The sequence below is a fragment of the Dipodomys spectabilis genome, unplaced genomic scaffold, assembly GCF_019054845.1.
Source record: "Dipodomys spectabilis isolate Male_0828 unplaced genomic scaffold, ASM1905484v1 ptg000043l, whole genome shotgun sequence".
Lineage (NCBI taxonomy): Eukaryota > Metazoa > Chordata > Mammalia > Rodentia > Heteromyidae > Dipodomys > Dipodomys spectabilis.
The window spans coordinates 29,426,902-29,453,663 of NW_024870720.1; the positions used below are offsets into that span (position 1 = coordinate 29,426,902).

The 26,762-nt window shown below is 39.6% G+C and overlaps 1 protein-coding gene and 1 long non-coding RNA gene across 2 annotated transcripts in view; one reads left to right on the forward strand and one right to left on the reverse strand.

Annotated features, from left to right (window-relative positions):
* The window catches only part of Parm1 (prostate androgen-regulated mucin-like protein 1), a 112,090-nt gene extending 103,067 nt beyond the window's left edge, over positions 1–9,023 (forward strand). The window contains exon 4 of the mRNA XM_042678277.1: positions 8,846–9,023. Coding sequence (XP_042534211.1) covers positions 8,846–8,930 — 85 coding nt within the window. The 3' untranslated portion in view covers positions 8,931–9,023. The remainder of the gene's footprint in view (positions 1–8,845) is intronic.
* A 1,368-nt stretch (positions 9,024–10,391) lies between these two features.
* On the reverse strand, positions 10,392–12,962 carry LOC122106762. Its single transcript, XR_006147237.1, has 2 exons — positions 11,472–12,962; positions 10,392–11,243 (listed from the first exon to the last, which is right to left on the reverse strand). It is a non-coding gene; the product is annotated as an uncharacterized LOC122106762 (long non-coding RNA).
* Between the last annotated feature and the right edge of the window lie 13,800 nt (positions 12,963–26,762).

A 26,762-nucleotide genomic window follows, 5' to 3' on the forward strand; every position in this document is an offset into this window, starting at 1 on the left:
ATACCAGGTAAATTCAGAGAATGATTAAATTGAATGAACCAATATTTCTCTTCTCCATGTAGGTTCTCCTAAATCCAAAAAAATAAAGATCTCATGGTATAAATACAAGATCACTACTTGTCTATTGTGTTACTTATGTTTGGCACTGTAAACTTAGAGATGGATAAAGTGATCAGGCCCCTATTTTAGAAATCCCCTAAGGAAAACCCCTTTCCACCCTTCCATTAATTATTGTGGCAAAATGATAGCATATGGAGGTTAATAGTTCTCATGAATCTTAAGGCTGTACAAAAACACCTTCCAGTGTTATTTTGCAAGGTTCTCGGAAAAACCACACTAATCATTCATCAAAAGTATTGGTGATTCCATTGATGTGTGTGTATATGTTTGTGTGTGCATGGTTAGGCTTTGCCTTAAGTGGAAATTTATTCTTCTTCTATCATCCTGTATTTCTGAGAACAATTTCTGCAGTATCAGATGACTGAAATCACAGCTTATAAGGGAACCATTTGCTTTTACCTACAACCATGAACTAAAGACTGGCCAGCTACTGCCTTGCGATTGCAAGAACTCACAAACAGAAAACACATTACACCCCTGCAGTACTAACAGCAGCCCAGTACTTTTCGCCTTTCTCCCCAAATCTTCATGTCCTCCCAGGGTTTGGTTAAACTCATTAGCCATTTGTGTTTCACATTGCTGTTCTTTGGAGATCTATGACCTCTAGTTTTATCACGGTGTCCTCTGCCTGAAGAACTGTATATTTTTATAACCTGAGTCACTGGAGGATGTGGCATATAATGTTGAACTGCCATGGCCTCCCAGAGCCTTCCTGTTATCAGCTTCATTTTAACCAGCAGCTGTGGAAGAAACAACATGCATTGCAGTTAAGCTCAATACTAGATTGACCTTTCCACTGAAGTAAGTACTATAGAAGCAGGTGCCAATGGCTCACACCTGTAATCCTAGTGACTCAGGAGGTTGAGGTCTGAGGATCACAGTTTGAAGTCAGCCTCGGCAGAAAAGTCCACGAGACTCTTATCTCCAATTAACTACAAAGGTAGCTATGGCTCTCAAGTAATAGAGTGCTAGCCTTGAGCATAAAAGCTCAGGGATAACACTAAGGGCCTGAGTTCAATCCCCAGGACCAACACACACACACACACACACACACAAATACAATTGTAATCAGTGCAGAACACCTGGATAGACTTCTAACATGGTGCCAAGCACAAACACTCTGAGACAAGTGACCTAATCAGTTTATTTGTAAAATGAGACTATAAAAATAACTATACCTAGCACAGGGTATCCATGAGGACTAAGTTGGGGAACATACACATACTCAATGCCCAGGGTGAGGTGAGGCCCTGGAAGAAGGCTGGTTGTACGAGCCACAGCTGTTAGGTGTTTAGTAAGATAGTCACTTCTGATGTGAAGTTGGAAGAGTGGCCCATGCATGCTATTCCCTTTCAGTTGGCATCAAGGGTTCAGAAGAGAGGAGGAAGAGGAAGATGGCAGAGCATCTTCTGTTAACTGTAAACTTCTGCTAACTGTTGACTGATACGGAAGCTTTGACAATTTTAGCGATGCTGTCCTGAAATGCCTGTGAGGTTGTATTCATGCGGCACAGCCACAAATAGAATGGGTTCTCTGGGCAATCTGTATTCCAGGGCTTGTTTGTAACTTTAAAAGAAAGCAAAGGCCCTATCTGCCTCATGCAGAAGGGTATCTTTAATTAGTGATGACTGAAGAATGAGGTAAGTTACTTTTGTTTTATTTAAGTTGGCTCAAAACTGTTCCACTTGGAGATAATCTCCCTGCGTAAGAGACCTTATCTGGTATGGCCACAGAAGTGGATGAAGCTATAATTAGGTATGCTGCTAACCCTGGCAGACAAAATGGGCTTTTCCTTTCACCAAAACAACTGTGATCTTCATTTACAGACACCACCAAGCCTAGACTTGTGAGAAGTCACCTGTTTTACTTTCTATCTCACAGTGGTGACATCTCTTCCTTCTGATTGTTGTTAGGTTTAAAAAGTAGGCTCATACACCTATGAAGGCTAAAGTTCTTCTAGAATTTGTTGTCTATAGGTTAATTTTTTAGACTATCACTCGGAGTTCTGTAGATCTAGTTTACTTCAGTTTTCTGCCTCAGTGGTTCTGCTTCATTTTCTGCCTCAGTGGTTCTCAAACTTGATTGTGCAACATTACCACGAGGCAACTCTATCATAGACAGTTCCCTGGATCATCCTCATCCTCACAGTGTCTGTGCATGTCTGTGTGGGGTCTATACCCCTGCATTTCTAACAAGCTCATGGGGGAATATCAGTGCTGTTTGTCTGAGAACTTAGAATAACCTGCTTTGTCTTTGTCTAACACTCTTAGCAGCCACATGGCTGTGGAGGTTCCCAGATAGATTGACCTAGTGTCTTGGGCCTCTATTACTGAACATTTGAACATATTGCTCTTCTGCTCTTTGCCAGATGTTTTGTTCCTTGTTTAGTTCCTTGATATCTCTCTCTCCCTCCTTCCTTCCTTCTCTCTCTCCCTCTCTCCTCTCTCCCTCTCTCCTCTCTCCTTTCTCTCTCTCTCTCTCTTTCTCTCTCTCACTCCTTCTCTCTCTTTCCCCCACCCCCCCAGCTTGTTCATGGCTGGCATACTACCACTTGAGCCAGGCCTCCAGTCTGGCATTTTATTAGTTAATTGGAAAGGAAGACTTTTCCACTGGGTCTAGCATTGAATTTGTAATCTTCCAAGTCTCAGCCTCCTGAATAGCTAGGATTATAGGCATGTGCCACTAGTGAGCAATCTTTTGATTCAGATCCTTTCATCTGGCAAATTCTATGTTGTCCAAGCCAAAAAAGATCTCCCTGGGAGCCTTCTCCTCCCCCAAACTAAGCTCTTTGCTGCACAGTCCTGCTTTGCTCCACCATCCCTGTGCTGGTATCTGTGTAGTCTCTGCCAGTTGCTATCTCTAGAATCCCTTGAAGCCCATGTGAAGACATGTCAGAGATGCATTATAAACATTTACTAGATAAGAGAATCATTATAGATAGAAAAGTTTAGGATGCAGCTGCAATACTTACTTTTTCTGGGTTTGGTGAATGGGAAGCCATGGGCATCTATGAAACCCCATAGACTTTCACTAGTTTTCTCGGGACATCAAGCATCAGACCTCTTCATACCAGTAGTATGCTATTAAAACATAAACATAAAAGAAATGAGCTTGCCAGTCTCATGCCTGGTAATCCTAACTATTTGGGGAAAATCTAGAGGATACAGTTCAAAACCAGCCAGGGAAAAAAGTCAGAGAGACTTTGTCTCCAATATAACCAGCAAAGATCTAAACTAGAAGGATAGCTTAAGTGGTCGAGCACCAACCAAGCAAGCAAGTCAAATTAAGGTGAGGCTCAGAGTTTAAACCCTAGTACCAGAAGAAAAAAAAAAAAGTGAAAGAACCAAACAAATGCGATCTACCCGTGGCTATGTCACAATATGTTTGAAAGTAATAACTTTACAAAAAGAAGAAAGAAAGAACCGACTATAGAAAGAGAATTTTTTAGATAATGGTTGTGCCCATCACTGGGAATTTGGAAGACAGGAGAAGGAAGTAATGGGATCGTGTGTTATGTCGCTCTAACACTGATTTGCCATGATGACTATGGGCAAAGGAGTTGAGCTCTTATGGTCCCAATTCTATTAGCATCAAAATCACAGCATACAATGTTAATTTCTTGGTTTAGACAAATACATCATAAGTATTGAAGATGTTGACATTAGGCCAAGCTGTGTGAAGGATATGAGAATTCTTTTTACTTTCTTTTCTTCAATATAAATACAATCTAAAAAACTTTTTCTTGAAATAATGAAGCAGTAGCTTCCATACAGCTAAGACATTGGCTCCTGCTCAGGGTCTTTGTCCGTGCGGTTCCCTTTGTCTGTAGAGCATACCTCAGGCATCCACAGGATTCATCTCTCCTCTGCTCTCCTGATCACTGGACTCAGAATTGCAGTCTTCTCTCACACTTGAATTCCTCATCCTCCTTCTTTGTTCACTTTATTAGTTTTACCAACACACTAACATCCATCATCGTAGTATATATTGTATCTCCCTCCCCATAAGATGTACGCTTTCCAAGATTGGTTGAATCTGCTTCCTATCTCTCAGGCCCCAGAATAAAAATTTTTAGATGGTAAGTTTTTAATGAGGAGCCAGGCAGGGAAGTGGTGATCAGACACAGAGAGCCAGAGATGGAAACAAAGACAGCTACATCAAACCCGTCATTAATAGGAGAGAGGAATCTAATGCTTAATTACCAATGGCTAATGAGCGGCATGGTCCACCGTATTTCCCAGCACTAAGCTGAATCTTAATTATGGTTGTTTCCCTCATTCTTCACTCATGATAAGCACTAAAGAATGAAAGCAAGACTCAATTTAGGAAAGAGGAGAGAACTTCAGGGAATTGTAAAAAAAAAAAAAATAGTGGAGATATGGAGGACTACAATGAACCTTTGTAGAAGTGAAGGCGGTTTCTAAAATATGTTTTAACACAGAGAAAGTGGGATATCTTACCCATTTTCAAATACAACTATCGAAGGCAAGTATCAGAGCCACAGTTATCTTAAAATAGAAGCTATTTTGCATTAATGAGGAAGGCCCTTAATAAGATGTCACCTATAGGGTGGGAGTGAAGAGTGATGAATTTTTTTGAAGTGTGCTGATATAGATATAGCTATAGTAATGAGGGAAGGGCTTAAAAGATATCATTCTTGAGCAGGGAACTATGTCTCAAGCCTATAATCCGATCTATTTGGGAGACAGAGATTGAAGGATCTTCATGACTCAAGGCCAATCCAGGCATAAAATTTTGATATACTCCATCTCAACCAACATCTGAGCACAGTGGTGTATATTATCCATGCTGCAGGGAAAACACAATTTCTTAATGCTGTAGGGGCATGTCTGTCATTCCTGGTGACTGGTAGAAAACCAAGCCAGTCCAGGCCAAAAACAAAATCTAACCAAAAAAAAAAAAAAAAAAATCCAAGCATAAAGGACCTGGAGGCGTGGCTTAATGGTAGATTGCATGCATAGCAAATACAAGGCCCTAAATTCAACCCCCAGTACTGGCCCCCCCAAAAGGTTATTCTTTAGTTTTCCCTCTTGGTTTCTGCTTTTACCTATATAAAACATACAATGCAGTAAATTCACTGAAAAGATGTCCAGTGCCATTGACTAAGAAGAGACGTTGATATTGTGTGAGGTGCTGTAAAGCCACTTCATCAAATGACAGCCGGGCTATAACTCTCTTTCCTCTTCCTATCTTTAACTTCAAAATAACAGCTTTGACCTTTGGCATTTTTTTTTGGCTGGTCTTGGGCTTGAACTCAGGGCCTGGGCACTATCCCTAAACCTCTTTGTGCTTAAGGCTATTACTCTACCACTTGAGACACAGTGCCACTGCAAGGTTTTTTTTCTGAGTAGTTTATTGGAGATAAAGAGTCTCATGGAATTTTCCCAGGCTGGCTTCAAACCATGATCCTCAGATCTCAACCTCCTGAGTAGTTAGGATTATAGGCGAGAGCCACTGTCACCAAGCTTAGCTTTGACATTCTTTAGTGATAGTTTTTCTACTATAATGCAGTAGTAGTGCACAACCAACAGCCCTAGACCATGTGCATCTCTGATAGTTCTGATCAAGCCAACTCAGTATCGCTGCCAGATGTAAGCAGCTCTCCTTGAATATTTATATAAAATAACCATCACATCTAGAGCATCATATTAGGTGTTCTGATAGTGAACAAGAAAAGTAAGGCATAAACTGACTCCAAGAGGTTTACCATCTAAGAGGAGCCAAGGCCTAGCAAATAGAAAGCATCGCTATGTTGGATAGGTGCCAGTCTGTATTAAGAAACTGAGTAAACAAAATCTCCTTGGTCTGACAATGACATCATTCATACAGATTGCTATTCAGATTGAAATTAGATGAAGCAATCTTGCTGTATGGAGTCAAGAGATGATTTTATAGCAGCTTTACCATTAAATAAATTCACAAAGTTATTTGGTATCTTTCCTAATACTGGGAATGGGAGGTGTTTCATTTTGTTTTGGTTTGGACTTCTCAGACTCTCCACACGCTAATTTGGAAAGCTCCTATTTCCATCCAAAACCTGCCATGTTCTGACCTAAAGAAAGGTTAACATGCTTCCTTATTCTTCCCTTATCACATATGCACAAATTGTGATTGGCTGACTCTTTCTACAATAGTATCAGATTTATCCAAACCTGGCTTGAATTTCAGAACACTGAATTCTTCTTGTTCAGGTGCATGGATGTATTAAAGCCAGCCCTACAGGTTCAATACATTGCCCATTTAGGTTTATCCTTATCTCTGCATCTTTTTCTACACCTCTCAGCACTTAACCCACTGTTCATTCCAACTAGAAGGCAAAGAAGAGTAAAAGTAAAGCTCAGTTCTTTTATTTTACTACTATGGTAAACTTAATGCCTCTTACAACAGCAGACTCAGGAAGAGCAATGACAAAATAGTCTTGTCTAAAATAACCACAAATAGGAAATGTTAACCGCCCAAATGATTTATATGTGCCAATACTGGGGCTTGAACTCAGCTTGAGCCAGGCTCCATGTCTAGCTTTTTGAATGTTAATTGGAAATAAAGCTCAACAGACTTTCCTGCTGAGGCTGGCTTTGAACCACTTTCCTTAAACCTCAGGCTCCTGAGTAGGTAGGATTACAGATGTGAGTGTTGGTGCCTGGCAACCCAATTTTTTTAATACTTTAACATCACTTCAACATAGTAATGATTTATAAAATCAACTAATGATAATATAAAATATTGGAATTGCTCGCAGATGTAGGTCTGTATCCGTTCAATGTCATGTTACTGTTTGCAGATTTCACAGTGCTTTTATAAGTTTCATTGCAATGAAAATTACAAAGCTGTATTGGCCAAAATTTATTGTGCAACTATTATGTGTCAAGTCTTTTCAATGTATTGCCTTATTTAATTCTCCCTAACAACTCTGATGCATTTTTTCGTTCTCTACTTTATAGATGATGAAACAGAGAGTTAAAAATATACTCAAGGACATCTATTGACCAAAGTGTCATTTTATAGAAATAAAATTGTGTGATAGAAATAAAAATGTTACAAGAAATTAAATTGCCTTACAAAGGTGTAACAGGAGTACCCCATCAATGATGGTTTGTGTTTATTAGGTAGATATTTGCCAGGCCTGCAACAGTAAATCAGGCTGATTTTAGGATAGGCTCCAATTTCACAATACCCAGGATAAAGAGTTTCATTGGAATTGACCATCATATTACAAAACTACCTCCAATATATCTGTAGATTAAAAAATATAACCAGGAACCAGTGACTCATGCCTATATTCTTAGCTACTCAGGTGGCTGAGATCTGAGGATCACAGTTCAAAGCCATCTCCGGCAGAAAAGTCTGTGAGACTCTTATATCCAATAAACTACTCAGAAAAAGCCTTAAGTGTCACTGTGGCTCAAATGGTAGAATGCTAGCCTTGAGCACAAAGAAGCTCAGGGACAATACCCAGGGCCCTGAGTTCAAGCTCCAAGACCAGAAAGTAAAAAGGAAAAAATACAATGATGTTTCTGGGTTCCTGACTACTATCTGGTCATTCCTATCCCCATACCTACCAAAATTAATATGGGCCTTTCTTGGGAACAACAATATCATAGAAACATCTTCAAGTTTTTGAGTACATGGATTGAGTCAGCAGAGTTTGTTTTTAGAACCCAACCAGAATTTTGAAGGCTTAGACTTTGAAATGCAGACAACAAAGGTAAGATGTTGGGTTTGCAAACCTCTGTCTGATGAGAATAAACTTCAGAAGAAAAAATAGCAATTATTTTAGCAACCGATAGAAGTAGAGCAAATGCTTTTTGTGTCTCTTGGGTTATATTTTATTTTGTTTAATTTTCATATTTGGAGAAATTAGGGAGAAAGAGCATGCGTTTCTGTACTGGACCTAGCATACATCTTGTCCACTGGCCAGACACCATAATTTACCTGCCAGCATGAGCTTCAGAGGTACCGCATATACATTTTGTAGGTTTTTTCCCCCAATCCTGTCATTAATTATAGTCTTAAATTTTTCTCAGTAAAGCAGTCAGGGCCAGCTTTTTAAGGATTTACAAACCATTGTAGTAACTGACTTTCCCTCTGTGAAATGAGGAGCTATAAAAGGTTTTGAGAAGAGGAGTAGTAACAATCTTAACTTCCCATTCTTAGAGAAACAACTGTGTGACAGCTTCCCGAGTGACCCAAGAAAGCCTATTTAAACCATATTATCAATAAAACAAGGTGCTAATCAGACCCTGGAGACCTGATTTCTAAACCCTAGCCACTGCTGAGGTCCAGGTGATAGGGTTTGACTCCCTGCTCAGATGAATGACTTTGGGAATAATATCAAGTGTCTCTGGAAAAATAAAGACAAACCACACCTTCCCTTTTTTGGATTTATTTTGAAAAAATAAACACTGAATACAGAAGCACTTTGTAAATGATAAAAAAAAAAAAAAAACAATTTAAATGCCAAGAAGGCTGGTGACAGAAACAACAGCCAGTGTGCTAAAAATATAAGCTTCTTCTTCCCATCTCTTCTTATTAGAGGGTCACAGGACCAAGGCTTCTTCCTCTGTCTCCTACACTGGAAGTGGAGGAAAGAGAGGAGACTGGAGCTGACCTGCACAGCTCCTCCATTCAGGACTCCGTTTATCAGGCTATGCTCAGACAGGAAACTTCTTCAAATAACCACAGCCTTCATCTTCTTCTTCCCCAGGCATTCCTCCTATGGAAGGCTTTTGGATGACCATGACTACGGGTCCTGGGGAAACTACAACAACCCTCTGTATGATGACTCCTAACGAAGAAAGGTGGCCTGTGATGAGGAATAACTGTCCTTTATTTATAAGTGCTTATTCAGTAGAATTAATAACAAGTACCTGATGCGCATTGAATGACAATCTCAAGTCCTGTTTTGTTGGTATGGTTGTTTTTGTTTTTCTCCCTCTCCTCTGGCTGCTACGTTGTCCCCTTCCTGGTACAAAAGAACCATTATTTAAAGATGAGTAGAGACTGGTTTGCTGATGAAATGGGCCAAGCTTGCACTGGCCAAGCTAGACCACTGTAGTGGAGACATCAGCACCCACCAAAGGACTCACCTTGAGAAGAACTGAGGAAGAATGATTGGCTTGTATTGTTAGGAGTTAATTTTAGGGGAACTTTGTGTTTGGATTATTTCTTAAGCTTGTCTCTAGGAAATTGCATTAACTATCAAGGAGGAGAAAAAGGAAGCCGTCCTCAGAGGATTTCTCCCTGCATGGAGAAGCAGAGGGTTCTCAGATTCCTCTTTAATCTGTTTATCTGGTGGTATCCAACAAGATGCCTGCTCTGCTCTACAAGCTGGATAGTGAGGTTTAGCTGCCTAATTAACAAAAGATGAAAATAGGCGGTGCCCTGGAGGTGACTAGCAGGCTGAAGGCAGAGTGTTCACTTGTTGTGGGATCTCAGCATGCCCTCTACCTTCTCCCCTCCAAGCCAATCAAAGATAACTAGGATCACAGCCCACAAGCTCCCAGCAGAATTGCGGTTCCTAAAGAGAAGGCAGGGAGATGAGCCCAAAGTCAAGAAAGGAACTGGCTAGTCGAATGAGAGAACAGAATAGGATAGAGGAGAGATCACAGGCATGGTGTATTAAGTACCTGCTCAGCCACCTCTCAGCGGCTGTCAAAAACATCCACCGCTTAGAGGAACCATATAACTCCTGCTTCACACCCATGAAGCAACGGGTCACTCTCTGGCTATCTGCTGGGTAATGGCTGAGAGCTGTTTTTAAAGAGGAAAAAAAAAAAAAAAGAAGAGGCCCTGGTCTATCTGCAATTGCTTAATGACACATTTCCATAGAAAACAGACCGCATGAATAATCCATTTATTCTCCTGTATGCTTTCCTTACTCATTCTCCACTTTAATAAGTGAACGCCTCTGGGTATTCAGTCTTAAAATCCTGTACAACAGATTTTGAAAAATAACTGTTCATATTTGAGGGATTTCATTTTATTTCAGTCATTCTCCACTAAGAATGATTTGTGCCTCCCCACTCATGGGTATTTGAAAATGTCTGGTGACATTTTGATTGTGATAAACTAGGAGTGCTACCCATGGGCAGAGACCCCCTGCTAAACCTTCTGTGGTACACAAAGCCGCCCTCTATAAGGAACTATCCCAAATATCAATAGGAATGAGACTGAGAAACTCTGGTATATTGCAATGTCCCTGTGACAGAAAAAAAAAAATCACAACTTAGTAATGCTTTTTTTTTAATTTATAACCAATAAAATGATGTGCCAAATTTTTATCCTCAGAGTTATTTAGTTTGCTGGCTGATAGGTTGGGTTTTGGCATGCATGGTTGTTTCTTTATCCTTTGTGTTGTTGAAGAGTATTACATCATGGCTACCCCTCTGTTCTCTTCTAATATCTAATATTAGCAACTGGTATTTTATGTCCTGCCTTCAGGAAATAGACAACACACTCTTTGAAATGTGTCATCTCATCCTCCAATGTCATAAAGAACTTGAAATGGCATCAATTTAGATTTCTAAACATGGATCTTGTTGCCATGCGTGTTTTGGAAACTATACTTGCTGTGCTTTTCCTGAACCCTGCAGTTACCAATTCCCATAACCTGCCATTTGCCCTCTGAAAGACATTATTCTAAAATGCTAGGGGCCCAAGGGAATGAGCAACCCTGGAGGCTTTCCACAGGAGAGCCAGAGGAATGAAGTGGCAGAAATTAAGATATCTGAATACTAAACACAAGAGGAAAACAAAACAAAACATGGACCTTCTCCAAAAAAAAAACAAATTACAAAGAATGACCAAAGATGCCCTCTTTGGCCATGCTTGGCCTCAACAACTGTCCCTCTTCCCCACCTCAGTCCCTTCCATCGGGCTTTCAGCCAATAAAAACAGGACACTCCACATGCTTTTCTCCCTTCACTCAGCCAAAATCATTTTGACAAAATGTCAATGAAACACCTCTGGAGAAGTGCATGATTTTGTGGGTCTTAATTCTTGGTCAGAGAGACCAAGAATCCTGACCTATTATAAACCAAGAATGCAGCATGTGTTTTTCCATACTGAAGGTTTATTGATAGGTTTATTGCTGTGATTCACTTCTTTTTTTTTTTGGGGGGGGGTCCGGTTGTGGGGCCTGAACTCTGGGCCTGGGCACTGTCCCTCAGCTCTTCAGCTCAAGGATAGCACTCTACCACTTGAGCCACAGCACCACTTCTGGCTTTTTTTTTTCTGCTTATGTGGTGCTGAGGAATCGAACCCAGGGCCTCATGCATGCAAGGCAAGCGCTCTACCACTGAACCACCTTCCCAGCCCCTGCTGTGATTCACTTCTAAAAGCTTCTAGCAAAGAGATGGGTCTGGACCCAGAGCAGGTATATTCAGCAAGGTAACAGCATCACACAAAAGCACAGTGTCTGTTAGCACGAAATACATGAAGGTGGAACCTTATTTTCCCAACTGTATTTTTGCCTGCTATTGAATTAGCCAAAATATTTTAGCAAGTTTATTGTACAAATGATAATTCACACACACACACACACACACACACACACACACACATACACATCTGAAACATATGCCAGTAATTGATGTCTTTTACCTCAGGGAGAGTCTGTCTAAGTCTACCCAAGGGAAATGGCTCCATCAGATCTAAACTACATATGCTAGCATAATAGGAGCAATCCTGATGCGATACAGAGAATGTCAGAGCAAGAGGGAGGCAGACAACCTCTCCTCAAGATGCTACAAATGAGCACAGAGGAATCCACTTTGTTCAATTTGGTTTTCTTTCTTGCAGCCCCACTGGTATCCCCAGAACATCTGTTTTTTCTTTATTTGTAAAATAGGGGTGGTGGTTTGATATTGAGCTCACCCCATTCTACCTCACAGATTGTGTTGTGAGGGATGAAGAAATTGTGTCAACAGTATTTTCAGTTTCTGGAGAAACTATTTATAAACGTGTTAAGTATTACATAGATACACGTGATCTCAGATTCTTATTTGCTGTTATACTGATGTGTGGTTTTTACTTATTCTATGAAACTATGATTCTATCATATCCACATCAGACTGAGCTTCCCTCCCATTCACTTGATTGACACAGTATGAACTGTGCCTGGTGATACAAAAGGTAGTTACCATCTCCCACTGAAAGGATGGGTAGTCTGGACACAGGGCTCACAGATGAAAACATCAGAATTTAGAAGGTTAAGGTGGCACAGAACAAACACCCGAGCACTGTTAGCAGTAAGATCTCTGCTTTCACTCTCCAGAGGTCTTGGATGCACTGTGGAGTTGATTGTGGTTTCATGTCATCTGCTTGCCCTTCACCTTGCTTGCAAGGGTGCATGGTTCAATCCCTTGACTCTGGGAAATGACGTAACTGGGCTGGATGCTGATTTGCACGTCAATTCACCTTCTTTGCCTTTAACCTTTTTTTCAGGGGCAAATGAATGTACCATTTCAATATTGACCTTAAAAATACTAGTTGGTATTGGTAATAGCCAAGAGTTTATTGCCAGATTTTCTTTCTTGGGGAAGTTAGCCAACTGAAAGATGGAAAAAAATGTGCAACTTCTTTGATGTCATTGTATCTACATTTGTTGTAAGACATATTGCATATCAATTATAATTACGTCAATTAAAGTTGTTACAAGCTTGTGTCTGGCTGTGGTGGTTCACATTTTGATATGTTTTATTATTCAAGCCATTCAGTTGATAGGCTTAATACTGCTCAATATTAAATAGCTTTGACTTGTCCTTAAAGAAAATGTATCCTACATCAATAAATGATATTTTCCACAAAACAAGGAAAGTTTCTCTGATCTTGAAACAGGATTAAAGAATGTCTGCAATGAAGACACTTTCCAAGCAAGTGATTTTACTCTCAAATATTCTGTGTGCCTTATACAGCGAGGTAAAAGTAAACACTTTGATTTAATGAGTTAGATGTTGGTATATAATGAAGCCATATTAAGGCTTATTGGAATTAACAGTACATGTGATACTTGCTTCACTTCCCTTCAAAAAAGTTAATTCAGCATATTCATCCTTATTTGACAGTTAAGGAGCAATTTCAGCCATCTAAAATATAATTTCAACCCCTAGAAATTATTATTCTAATTTTGAAGCAAATAGCAACAGCAAATCACAGGCATGTTTCTTTGTAGGAGAGGAATGGACCACCTGGAAATTAAAAATTGTTGTTCAGATGATGAATATAAACTTTAGGTTTAGAAAGTTTACTTATGTAGTCTCAGGTAACAGCATCAAAGATTGACTAAGAAGTACCAAAATAGAGAATGAAAAGGAAGATATTTCCAATGATTGATGACTCAGTTTTATAGTTTGGACAAGGGTCCGCTAAAAGCCCATGTATTACAGGTTTGGTCACTGGTCTGTGGCCCTTTTGGGGTTTGGAGGGAGGACCTCTACGAGGTAAGACCCAGTACAGGGAAGTTAAAGCATTGGGAGTATGACTTTGAAGGAGCTATTAAAACCCTAGCCTCTCTTCTTTCGCCTTTTACTTCTTAGCAACCATGAGATGAACAACTTCCTGTTTTACATTCCCACTATGATACTATGAATCACTAGATCCAAGAGCAGTGGATCAACTGACCCAATGAGTAAGCTCACATATTGCATGAAACAATGAACCAAGATGACCCTTCTCTCCTTACAAGGTTATTGTCTAAGATAGTTTATCACAGTGACAGAAAACTGACTAGTCCAACATATTCAGTTATTTTAAAGACCTACCATGGTCATAAAGACAATTGAAGACTCCATTATTGCAAATTTACCTGAATAGTCACAGGAAAAAAAAAACCAATAAGAATTTGTAAGGCTGGGAATGTGGCTTAATAGTAGAATGCATGCCTACCAAGCATGAAGCCCTGGGTTTTATTCCTCAGTACCACATAAATAAAAAAAGCCAAATGTGGTGCTGTGGCTCAAGTGGGAGAGTACTAGCCTTGAGTAAAAGAAGCTTAGGGACAGTGCCCAGGCCCTGTTCAAGCCCCATGACTGGCAAAAAAAAAAAGAATGTGTAGTGCTGACATATTACAAATTTTTAGGGGCAAATCAAAATTTTTTCTATAATACAGCATTTTCCTCTCAGATCATAATCGTATTTCAATTATTTAGTATCCTATCTACAATCTTTTACTCTCTTAAAATTCAAATCACCAACAGCTAGCTAGCATTTTGATTTTTTGGGGGGGGAGGGGGGGATCTGGTCGTGGGGCCTGAACCCTGGGCCTGGGCGCTGTCCTTCAGATCTTCAGCTCAAGGCTAGCACTCTACCACTTGAGCCACAGCGCTACTCCCGGGTTTTTTCTTTTTTGCTTATGTGGTGCTGAGGAATCGAACCCAGGGCCTCATGCATGCAAGGCAAGCACTCTACCACTGAGCCACCTTCCCAGCCCCTAGCATTTTCATTTTTGTCCAAAAGTCTTGAATTAAAAATAACTCTTAAAAAAGAACTGTTCAAGTTGGAGAAAAACTTTTGAAGAGGTATAACCATTTGTTTAGTATTTCTCAAATATGACCCACATTCACTAGCCTAAAATATCAATCATCAGTTTGAGTCAACAAATGTACTGAGGGCTGTGGATGTAGCTCAGAGGTAGAGTATTTGCCTAGCATGCTTGAGAGCATGTCTGAGTTCAATCCCCAGTATTCTCCCTCTCCTCAAAGGAAGAACTGAGTTTCTATCTTAACTAAGAAATTGAACATTTGCCATAAAAAATAAATCAAATATTCATTAGTGTACTTATGTGCCTAGGGTATTGTGTGCATCTGCTTTGGAGATTGTTACAGGATCTCCAGCTTAAAGATAGGGAAACTGAGGCTTTAGAGTATTAAATTCATTCACCTAAGTAGTAAATCTTTCTTTGTAATTCATAATAAATAATAAGTTCAGTACTTGCAAGTTTACTGTGTGGCAAAAGTAGGACTCAAACTTGCTCCTTCAAGCACCAGAGCCTTTAGTCTTTTTCTACCCAAGGAAACAGTATCTGTTATAAGTATAACGTAGGTCTTAAGACCTTCACACTTCCCATTCTATGGGACTTTCTGCCCCTTGCAAAGGCCCTCCCAGCTATTTTGGGGAGTCTCAAGAGTGTCTGGCATGCAGTTGAAAGCAAGCCCAGTCAGCTCCCCAGCACATGTTCCCCACCGGGCACTTGTTACCTTTCTGCTGACTTCTGTTGCCTGCCAGATTGTGTTCTCTGTGACAAGAAAGCCTGCCTTTTCTCCTCTCCTATTAAGGACACGTCCAGCACAGGGCCCTATTGTCTCATGGAATTTTAGTGAGAATCTGTTAGTGTCCACTTATGGCTAGGAACCAAATTTGCATCTACCACAGCCTGGGCTAGGGATACTGCCCTTGGAATTATCACTGTTCCTACTCTGAGTATGTCATCAAATTTGACCAACTTGCCTTTCCTTAGGATAGTAGTGATGATAGCTTGGTTCTCACATCATACTTACCATAAGCCAGATACTGCTGTAACCATTTTAGATGTCTTAATATCTTTATGAGGATGTTTCTACATGAGGTACTATAATCCCCACAGATGATAGATCAGTAAACTAATGGCCAAACAAGTGAAGAAACTTGTCTCAGCTTACAAAGTATAGGAGAGAACTGAAATATCCACAGTCTCCAGAGTTCAAGCTTTAGGCCATTTCCAAACAGAATCCTCACTCCATGCCAGGAATTCTTGACACAAATGTTCTGTCAGCCCTCAGGCCAGCCTATACATGTGGGACAACTTGTAGGCAAAGTTGAGTACCCAATACAAAAGCAAAGTTCTCTAAAGGAAGGGTTAGATCAACCCATTTTCCGGGCATCCACACTGGGTAGCACCTATGCAGGGATGCAGTAACTTTAGATCTTTTGAAAATAACAGCACCCCCACACCTGATGACCTGCAGACTCTGAGTAGCTTCTCACTATATCCTAGCTGTTTCAGTCAAGGTCACTGTATTTGTGTATTTCCTATTATTGACACAATACCACAGAGCAAGTGAGTTATGAAAATGGGAGGTTTATTTTGGCTCACAGTTCTGGAGGTACAAGGTCAAGGGGCCACAGCTACTGATAGCCATCTTACAAAGGTAGTACAGGGCATTCTATAGTAAGAGACAGGAAGCAAGTATATGTATGCGCATGTGTTTTCTGGTGTATTCTTAGAAAACCAACAGTAATGATCTTATCAAATACCACTCATCTGCTAAAGATTGTCCACAGATAAAGTTTTCACCATCTTTATATTTCACAATGGGGATTCAAGTTTAGCATGAATCACAGTGGATGCTATAGGTCTACATGTTAGAGGTTTGGTCCTAAACACTAAGAAGTGGTGGTAGCTTTAGATGTGATATTTAAGTATTTAAAGAGATGTGTTTAGGTGATGGGGGGGCATGGTCTTATATTTTTGTTGTTGTTGTGGGGCCTGAACTCAGGGCCTGGGTGCTGTCCCTCAGCTTTTCAGCTCAAGGCTAGTGTTCTACCACTTGAGCCACAGCGCCATTTCAGGCTTTTTCTGCTTATGTGGTGCTGAGGAATCGAACACAGGGCTTCATGCATGCAAGGCAAGCACTCTACCACTGAGCCACGTTCCCAGCCCATGGGGGCATGTTCTTAATAGAGGGTGTGAAACCTCAGCCCCTTTTGGGCTAACTCAGAGGGACATCTATATTTAAATCATAATAATCCACCACTTAATTGCCACCAACTACCTCTGACTGACCTAGGCATTATCACCAGGTCCCATACGACAGTTGTAATGACATGGTCCAGATCATTGTCTTGTTCCCCTATTGACCATTTCTCCCTTGGCACATGGACAGAATTCACTGCAACAATACACTGAGAAGCACAGTCTTGAGCTGTCAGACTATGTGAGAGAAATGTCCACTTCTAGTCTCCATGCCTGGACATTTAGCACTGGTACAGGGTTCTAGCAGGAATGACAAAGATACTGCTCTGTGTGTTTTGGGGAGTATAAGTTAAATTTTTAATACAGAATTACATTTCGTATAGAACTTAGTCTCACAACAAAGAGCAAGAAGAGAGAGGTTAGGGAAGTCACCAACAAGTAGTTACTCGAACTTGAGGGTGTTTGGAAAACTATTCTCTCTTGGGCTGTAAGAAGAGAGAGAGAGATGGGCTCTTGTGAATTCACTGAGAGCCATAACTACGCACACCCTCTTTCTAAAGAATGATTTTGCTTTTTCTATCATCAATATGTTGTCTGAAAACCTGTCATAGTAAAACACTAGCCAGCCAGTACCACACAAGAAAGTGGATCCCCGTTCTCCTGTTTCTGACTTTTCCTTTGTATTGCAAAGGAGATCTTAGTGTTACAATGCCTAATGGTATCTTAGAGGGGCAAAGATTTGAGTTGTGACAATGCTGAGCTAAAAACAATCATAGTCTGCCTCTTACCCCAGAATTTTCCAAGACACACATTCACAGCAACATGTTACTTACTCCTACCATGACACAATAATCCCTTACACAGCTCAGAAAGCAAGGGTTTTCTCCTTAAGAAGAAAGACACGGTTTTTCTGTTGTTTTTGTTGGCCGTGGTGGTAGTGTTTGTTTTGCTTTATTTTTTTTTCTTTTAGGGGTACAAAGGGAGTGAGCAGAAGGGGGGAGGGAGGGAGTGTGAATAAATGCAATCATGCTATTCAGTATACACTATGTGGAAAAATGACCTATATATAATTTTGGGCAGGGATGGGAGTTGGGAGAGGGGAAACCATTGTCCAGAAAATGAAATTTACTAATCATCTGACTTATGAAATGGTAACCCCTCTTAGTAACGATGTCACTCTAGGAAAAAACGCATTTCCCTAGTCCAGATACAGTCTGTCTTCAATACCAAATTGTAGCTAACTATTCTTATTCCATATTTAGTGGATGGAGGGGAATGAGAAAAGACAGAAAACCTGATGTGCTGGGGTGGGAGGCAGAAGCAAAAAAAAAAAAAAGAGAGAGAGAATGTACTTTTTGCCCCTGACCTCGCCACTGCGGATCCCTCTCTTTCCCTGGTCCCTGTAAAGGCCTCTTGTCTTCAGTCAGATTCTCACCTGGCCGTGACTCCTGAGCAGTAGAGTGACTCAGATCTTCCATCAAAACACAAGGAAAACCTGAGGACTGGAGAAGAGAAAGTGAATCAGAAACAGCTGCTGATCTGGATATTTCTATGACAAAAAAAAAGACACAAGAAAAGAAAAAAGATAAATAAGGAAAAGGAAAAAATGAAGAGAGAGAGAGCGTGTAGGGGAGAGAGCCATTCACCCTGTACCTAGCATCCCAAATGCTCCCCCTTCCCTAGTTTTGTTGTACTTTCCCTCTCCTTCCCCTCCTTCCAGCTCACCTCATGCTCACTTGACAAAAACCAACAGAACTGTGTAAGGAGAATGTGAAGAATATGCTCAAAACCATGCTCAGCCCTCATGTAGAGCCATGGGTCACTTCTACTTAGGGGCCCCCAAGGAGAACTTAAAGCCATAACTTAATCTAAAAAACAACGACAGGCTTACTGGGAAGAGTAGGGGAAAATAGAGGTAAGAGTTTCCTTTAATTGCTTTACTTTTGACTTAGAAGTACCATTCCACATCCTGCCACCATAGCCTACCAAGCCTCTGTCTCCCTCCATTATTTCCCTCCTGTGAGGAAATTCCAGGCTTCAGATGCTTGCTGAGCTGACAGCTCTGGGGCTGATATGCAGTAGATTAAAATGCATTAAGCTTTTATAGGATGAATAATTCACAATGACAATTAATCTCAGGTCCTGAGGCTCAGGGACTGAGGGGCTTTCTCATGCCCTCCTGAAAAGTCATTTCTGGAAAGTAGCCAAGTTCATCAAGCAGATTTGCTCCAGCGGGCAACTTGTAACTGTTGGTCACTCCTAAATTGTGTAGACAAGGCTGAGCTTATATCTGTATCCCATTGGTTCTTTTATGCTACTTCCACAAGAATTCAAGTAAATCCTTGAGTGAGCTTCTTGGACTCTGATTCCTGGGCCATCCAAGGGATGGTTAACACACACACACACACACACACACACACACACACACACACACACACACACACACACACACACACACACACACACACACACACACTATCATTCATTCCTACCTTCCCTGACTAGAAAGAAACAAGAACTAACCAGAACAAAACCATAAGCAAAGGAGAAATTGTGACAATTTTATGCCTATTTCTTATTCCTTCTCTATATTGGAGATAGTAGATGTAAGAGGAGAAAGGAAAGAGGAAATTGAAGCTGCTACTTAATTAGAGGCATATGGGAGTGAAAACCAACAGCAATGCTTTTGCTCACAGATGTTTACTCTGTTACAGGCTCCAGGGATTTTCCTAAGACATCAACTGGGTAGAAACGATCACATTTGGAAGCAAAATATTTATTTATTCATCCACCTATTTCTCCATTCATTCAATAAACAGTATCCATTCATACATTCAAGATACTTTTTTAGACAGGTCTAAGTGGAATCATGAAACAAGACAAAACTTCTCAGATAATGCCTGTCCTCAAAATGCTTTCCTTCTACTGCTAAAACCTTCTAGTCTACGATCCCATAGAGGGAGCTGGGTACCTGAAAAGGCCGGGTGCAGAGCACACTGGGAGGACAATGAGGATGTGACCATTGGATTTGAGAATATTAGATGCATTTATTTCCTTCTTCCTATTCCAGGATTTTCTCTGATTGGCCTGTCCCCACTTTCTGCCTAATTGATTTTTGATTCTAGACTTTTCTCTAGGCTCTTCCTTTATAGATCTGTCTTTGTCATCAGTTCTAGATTTCATCCAGGAAATTTAACTTATTTCTCCTAACTGTTCCGTTTGAACTGATAGGCACTCGTTTTTCCCAACCCTAGTAACACTTTCTTTTCTGGTGCTTGTCATGCCATGGCTGTGTCCCACCTAGAAGTTGATATGAGGATGAGGTAGAGAGAAAGGGAGGAAATAACAATTTCAATCATCTCTCCTTATTTTGCTATAATATCCTGAGGTACTACTCCCTAATAACATTTTTTTAGTCTCTTATGGGTCCATAGCATAAGGATGGTATAAGATGTGTGTGTGAAAGAGAGAGACAGACAGAGAGACAGAGACAGAGAGTGAGTGTGAGAGAGAGAGACAGAGAGAGAGACAGAGAGAGAGTGTGTGTGTCCTGGGGCTTGAACTAAGGGTCTGGGTGTTATCCCTAAGCTGTTTTGCTCAAGTCTAGTATTCTGCCACTTGAGCCACAGCTCCACTTTGAGCTTTTTTTAAAAAGATAGTTTATTATAAAGATGCTATACAGGGGGTTGCAGTTACATGAGTAAGGTAATTAGTATATTTCTTGTCCAACATTGTTACCCCCTCCTGTGTTTTTCTACTACTATCTCTTCCCTCCCTTACTCCCCCCCCCCACCCCACCAAAGTTGGAAAGTTCGTTTCCAACATAGTATCCTCTGAGTGTCATTGTTGCAATGGGTCATCCTGTGTCCTTGTTTCAGCGTTTGGTTATTCCCCTTCCCCTCCCCAAATTAGGTAAATGTATATACAAGATGCAGGGTACCAAAATCAAATATGTTTAACAACAGGGGATATACCATAGGGGAAGAACATACAAAAGAAACAAAAAAATCACATAGTACATTAAAAAAAAGAAAAGAAAAACCCCTTGTGTCCATATCTTTGGATTCATTTCATTTAGCATCATCTTGTATGGTCATATGTACATAGATTTTGAGCTTTTCTGCTCATCTAATAAGATTATCCTAGGCATATACTAATTATTGCAAATAAGGGAAACCAACAAATTTCAGAACCTGGAAGAAATGGAAGAATTTCTAGCAAATATTGATATGTCCAAATTAAACCAAGATGATTTAAACCAACTTAACAGACCCAGATCAAGCATTGAAATAGAAACACTTTTGGCTTTTTGTTGGCTATTTAGAGATAAGAGTCTCATGGACTTTCCTGGCCTAGTTGGCTTTGAACTATGACCCTTAAATCTCAGCCTCTGGAGTAGCTAGGATTATAGGCATGAGCCTTCTATACCCAGAGGCTTATTTTAGAGAGCAAGAAACTGAGACTCAGAAAGGTTATGTGACTTTCTCCTGGTTATAGTTAGAATGAGGGAGAGTTTGAATTTCAATCCTGAGTTTTCTTATCCTAAAGTTCATACTCTTTCTAACAGAAATCTTTCTCAGACTTCAAGGTACATTCAAATCAGCACAGATTTGAAGGTTCTGATTCATATGTCTGAAGTGGAGCCTGAGATTCGACATCTATAATCAGCTCCCAGGTAGTTCAGATGTTTAGCAACACCTGGCCTATGTCTGATTCCAGAAGGACAAGTTGCTAATATTAGGATTCTCATACCACCACCTCTTCCTCTAGAACAAATGTGGCAACACATTTTGATTTTTGTTTTTATAGCTATTTCTGATGAGTAGAGTCACTGGTTTTCAGAGTCTAAGGGTCAAGATGCTTACAAATGCTACCATGTCTGACCTAATCCAGGTTTATTGCTAGGACAATTCTGCACAGCACAAAATCATCCCACCTCCCACCTAAAGATCTTACAACATCCACATCAAGGAATCCTTGGAGCTTGGTAGCCCAAAGAGGTACACAGATGACAGATTTGATCCTTCTGGCTACTATACTTCAGGTTCTTGTTCTTGGTCATTATATACATCATCTCTGCCCTCCATCTATTTCACTCCAAATTGTCATCATTGACAGCCTCTCTACAAACATATCACAGCACACGCCTGAGTTCATGGGCTGCAAGATGTCAAGGGGAAAGATGATCCAAGATAAGCCTAATCAAAGAAAGGTGTGCTTACATATTTCTGAGTACCTGCAAAGAAGACAGGGGTTCTGCACAAACTTGGACATTTTAGAAAAGTCTAGAAACCCACTGAAAAATTCATATCATTTTGCCTTCTGTGAGATCTCAAAAGGTATTTATTGAGAAGACAAGAAAAAGATGTTGTCTTCTAGCCATTTTGGTCTATGTCAGAAATTGAACAGAATCTTTACAAATATTATTACAAATATTAAAGTATATTAAACAGAACAATTATTTGCACTGGACTCTGAAGCTATGATGGGTCGGTTGGAATTCTGGCTGAGCTTATTACCAGTTGCGTGACCTTGAAAAATATTATTTAACCTCTCAGTTCCTCAGTTACTTCTATCTACAAAATGGGATCAGCATGGTACCTTCCTCATGAGGTTATGTATAAAAGATGAATGAATACCTGTAGATGCCATGAATCCAGGCAGCCTATGAATGGATTCTTGCCATAATGACCATAATGAGTTTCACCATTGTAAAGCTGAAGAAATTGAGGCTGTTCAAGTTGAACACAGCTACAATGTGGTAGAAACTTTGCTTAATCATAATGAAAACTAATATTTGCTGAACATTTGTTATATGGCAGACACTGTTCTGTTTTACTTTCATCCATTCCATCCTTACACCTACTGTAAAAACTAGTGTAATAGATATTATTAGCCTCATTTTATCACATATAAAAACTCAGGTGTGATGAGTAAGTATGACTTGCCTAAGATTACATATTTGGCTAGTGGGGTGACTCCAGAATTTGGACCTCAGTGTTTGGTTCTGGATGCTGACAGTTCACAATACATGCATCATGCATGTCTTGACCTATCTTTGTTGGTTATCAACTGTGTGCCTAGAAAAGAAATTGGTTGACTTTAGGTTAAAAAGGGTTCCGAGCCACATTGTTTGTTTTCAAATCACTCATGCTATATCTTCATCTTGTTATTGGCTACATTGTTGGAAAAACAAAAGTAAACCTGACCTTAAGTTTTAGTTTTTCCAGGCACTCGCTTTTATCACCTAAGCTTACTGCTTAGTTGCCCTGTCCAATTTCTCACTTTAAAAAAAAAATGATGACAACACTTTCTTGACAGTGCTGCTTCTAAAGACTAAGTAAGCTCTTTTATGCACAGTGCTTGATAAATGACTCTGATCCCTTCTTTTCCAGAAGGAATGAGATACTCATATATAAATATTGTTGACTCGTGACTTACAATAATGTTTTTGGATGACAGCTTAAATGAGTTAAAGTTTCCTAAACTGAAAGTTTAGTCTCTTCACATAATAAAAAGCCAAATAGACATGAAAAGAAAAACTTCACACTTTGATATGCACGTTGGCAAGCATTTAGTATGCAAAACCAAACACATAAATCTGTACTTGAAAGTATTTGAGATACAGGTCTGGGTTAATTGTTTTGAAAATGTGAGTCTATTGAACTGAAGGGGGCTGTGTTTTCCTGATAGGTTCTTACTTGTCAGAATCAGAAGTTTATATTACTCTAGAGACCTAAGCATGTTCAATATTTGGACCACATGGGGAAACATTTTCTACTGGTAAACTAATGCGCAAGAATGACTTTCAAAGATGACTTCTCTCAAAATGATCTCTTTCTTTTCAAAAACATTAAACATCTATCTTGGGCAAAACAGTAGTTGCCTTTACCTTAGAAAACCTTAGCTTATGGAAGAAGACTAGCCTGTCTCTATGTCAGCACGTTCAGATTTTCCTGCAATCTGATCATCTACCATTTCTCCTTCAGAAGGGTCAAACTATCCTTAAGTGTCCTTTCCATTTTGTCTTGATAGAAATTCCCAAGCTCTGTGAAAGTTTTTTTAAGAGGTAAGTAATACTGTTGCTAAATGTTATGCTTTAGTTCAGCAGCATATTCTTTAGCCAACCTTGAATCTATATCATCAGATTTTTTCTACCCCTCACATCAGCATATTGGATTTCCCTATTATTAATTTGCATTACATTCATTCTAAGAGCAGTTTCACATCGTGAGGCAACACTATTACAAATGCAAAGTTTTTTTCATAATACTTTAAGTCTTGCTTATGACAAACCTTCATAAGATCACACTACTCACATTAAATTGTCTTAAATCAAGTGATGCCTGTGTCCAAGTATACCATAAACCATGTGTGATGTCTTCAATCAAAGTGGGGATTCTGGCATGCTAACTACATTACATTACATTAATTACACTAACATCAATTTTGTCAGAGCTAGAAAAAGATTCTAGGTCTCAGCTGAGTTATTTTTAGGCAGTAGGTAATTCCATGTCCCAGAGATGAAGTTCTTTGCATAATCAAGCTTTAAAATGTCAGTAGTAGTTTGGAGTGATATTAAAGTACTTCTGAGTTTTGAAAGCCTTCCAAATATCCTTACGTCTATTTAATCTTCTCAAAGAGCACAAGCACCAGCTGAAGTTTTTGTCAGTTTGAAGAGGATCCCACCCAACATGGGGCCATGGATGCTGGATGCTATGCCTGCACATTTAGTCCAGAGATAGGCAGACTTGTATCCAGAGAAAACAGCTTAGCCTGGAAAAGTTGAAGTCTCAAGCTTGAAAGGCTTAAACAAACAGTAGTCATAATGTATATTTATAGCCCCTAACTTTTTTTAAAGAAGCCTTTTTATATTTGGCATATTTCCAATCCAATACTCTGCTTGGCTTCATTAATTGGTCCTTCTAGGAATTTAGGATGTTACCAGACAAAAATAGTATCTAAATACTGGCAGTAAATGAGCAAAACACATGTCAAAATCTTCTACTGTGTACCATGTAAAAGAAGCATGGAAGGAGGAAAAGAAATCATTATTGGTCTGGATTAAAGAAAACAACAACAACAACAAACGCCAGGTCCAAAATATTCACTCCCATGACATTTCACAAAAGAAAAATTACAAATGATGAACTCAGACGTGTAAGAACATTTTCAAACTTACTAGTAAATTTAATATTCTAGGTAAAACTGATGTACCACTTTGTGTAATACATTTAAACCACAAAAAATAAATTTCCAACTTTTAAGCCAAAGTATCTGATGCCAGAAACATTTCCCAGTGGGATACAAATTGGCATACATCTGTAAGAGGTCTGAAATCTAAGCATGAGTGCAGGAGACTTACTAAGGAGTGAGCGAAAGAAGCAGAATTGGCAGAGGGTGAATAAGAATCACAATACCCTTCTAGCAAAGGTTGGAACTAGTCCTGTGAGGAGCTCTGTGGCTAAGAAAGTCCTTGGTATTTTCTTGGATTCATAAGTATTGGAGCTTTCCCTGACTCTACACCCCTGCAGGGCCATAACTTTGGGCAAATTAGCACAAACCAGGCCATAGAAACTCACAGAAAGGGGATTCAACTGAGAGTTTTCATGCCTTGTGTTAGAGGAATAACTGATCAGACTTAAACAGTGATCAAAATGGTGTCCCTGACATTCACATGCACAATTCCATGCACTATTTCGATCATTCTTTTATATAATAAATTATGGAAGAATCTCCTCCAATATTTTGGGAGAATCCTTAAGTGAAAGATTAATCAGAAAAATGATCATTCTATCCATTGTAGCTAATCTTAAGACAATAAGGGAAATTCATCTTGCCTGTCTTCTACCCCCAATTCTAGAGCTATCTAGGTAGGTAGGCTGCTGACATATACCGTCAGGATGGCCTGGACTACTCACTTGTCACCATGATCTTTTAAGGTCGTTCTTGCTACACTTGTCCATTTATCTACATGTTACCTCATAGCCCTAGGGGTAGGACATCTAGCCAGACTTACCTGGATTCTCTGGTTAAGACTTCACAAGGCACAAACATGTTAGCTGCATAACATCCATTTCACCACTGTAAAATGTTTAAAACTTGCACCACAGCATACCCCACAAAGTATCTGACAATCTACCCAGTATCCGTAGATTTCCCTTGTTACTCATTAAAAAAGATTATGCATTGGAAAAAATATGCTATGTAAACATGATGTGTATTTCCAATCTTTACTATTCCCCCTAAGATTAAAACTTGTGGCCCATTTGTCCTCCATCTATTCTGTATAAATACAGTAGTGAGTGATTTTGCATTTTTCTTTCTGTAAATACTTGTTTCCAGTGCTAATTTTTAATGTATGTTTCCTGTCTACATCATGACTCATGAAGTTATTTACTAAGGGAACAAAAATCTCCTGTATCATGGCTTTTTCAGGACCATTTTTATGTTGTCAAAGCAATTTTCCTTCATATGTAATTTGACAAATGTTAAGAGCTAATTGCAACCTCTGAGGCTCAATGATTTTAGAGAACACAAAAACATTTACTATTACGCATTGGTGCAGTGGTTGCTCCTTCACATTGCATTTTTATTATCTTGGACAATACACAACAGAGACATTTCATAAAAGAATTTTGCCAATAATTTTCAAACATAACATTGACCATGAACTTTGTGACTAATTTTTCAGATTTTCCTGACTTGTGTTTATTACTGTAAACAGAGACTTTTAGTCCCTTCCCTGACTTTAGCAATGAAACTTTTTGGCTTTATTCTAGAAATCATCCATTTGTATTTACTCTGAGAAAGCTGATTCTAAGTTTTCTTTGGAGGCCATTTGTAAAATAAATTGCTAATAGTCTATAAAATAGTCATTTTCACATTTATCCTTGGTATCAGACCTCAAGTTTAGATGAACTCTATGTCACTCATACAGAAGACTACCTGT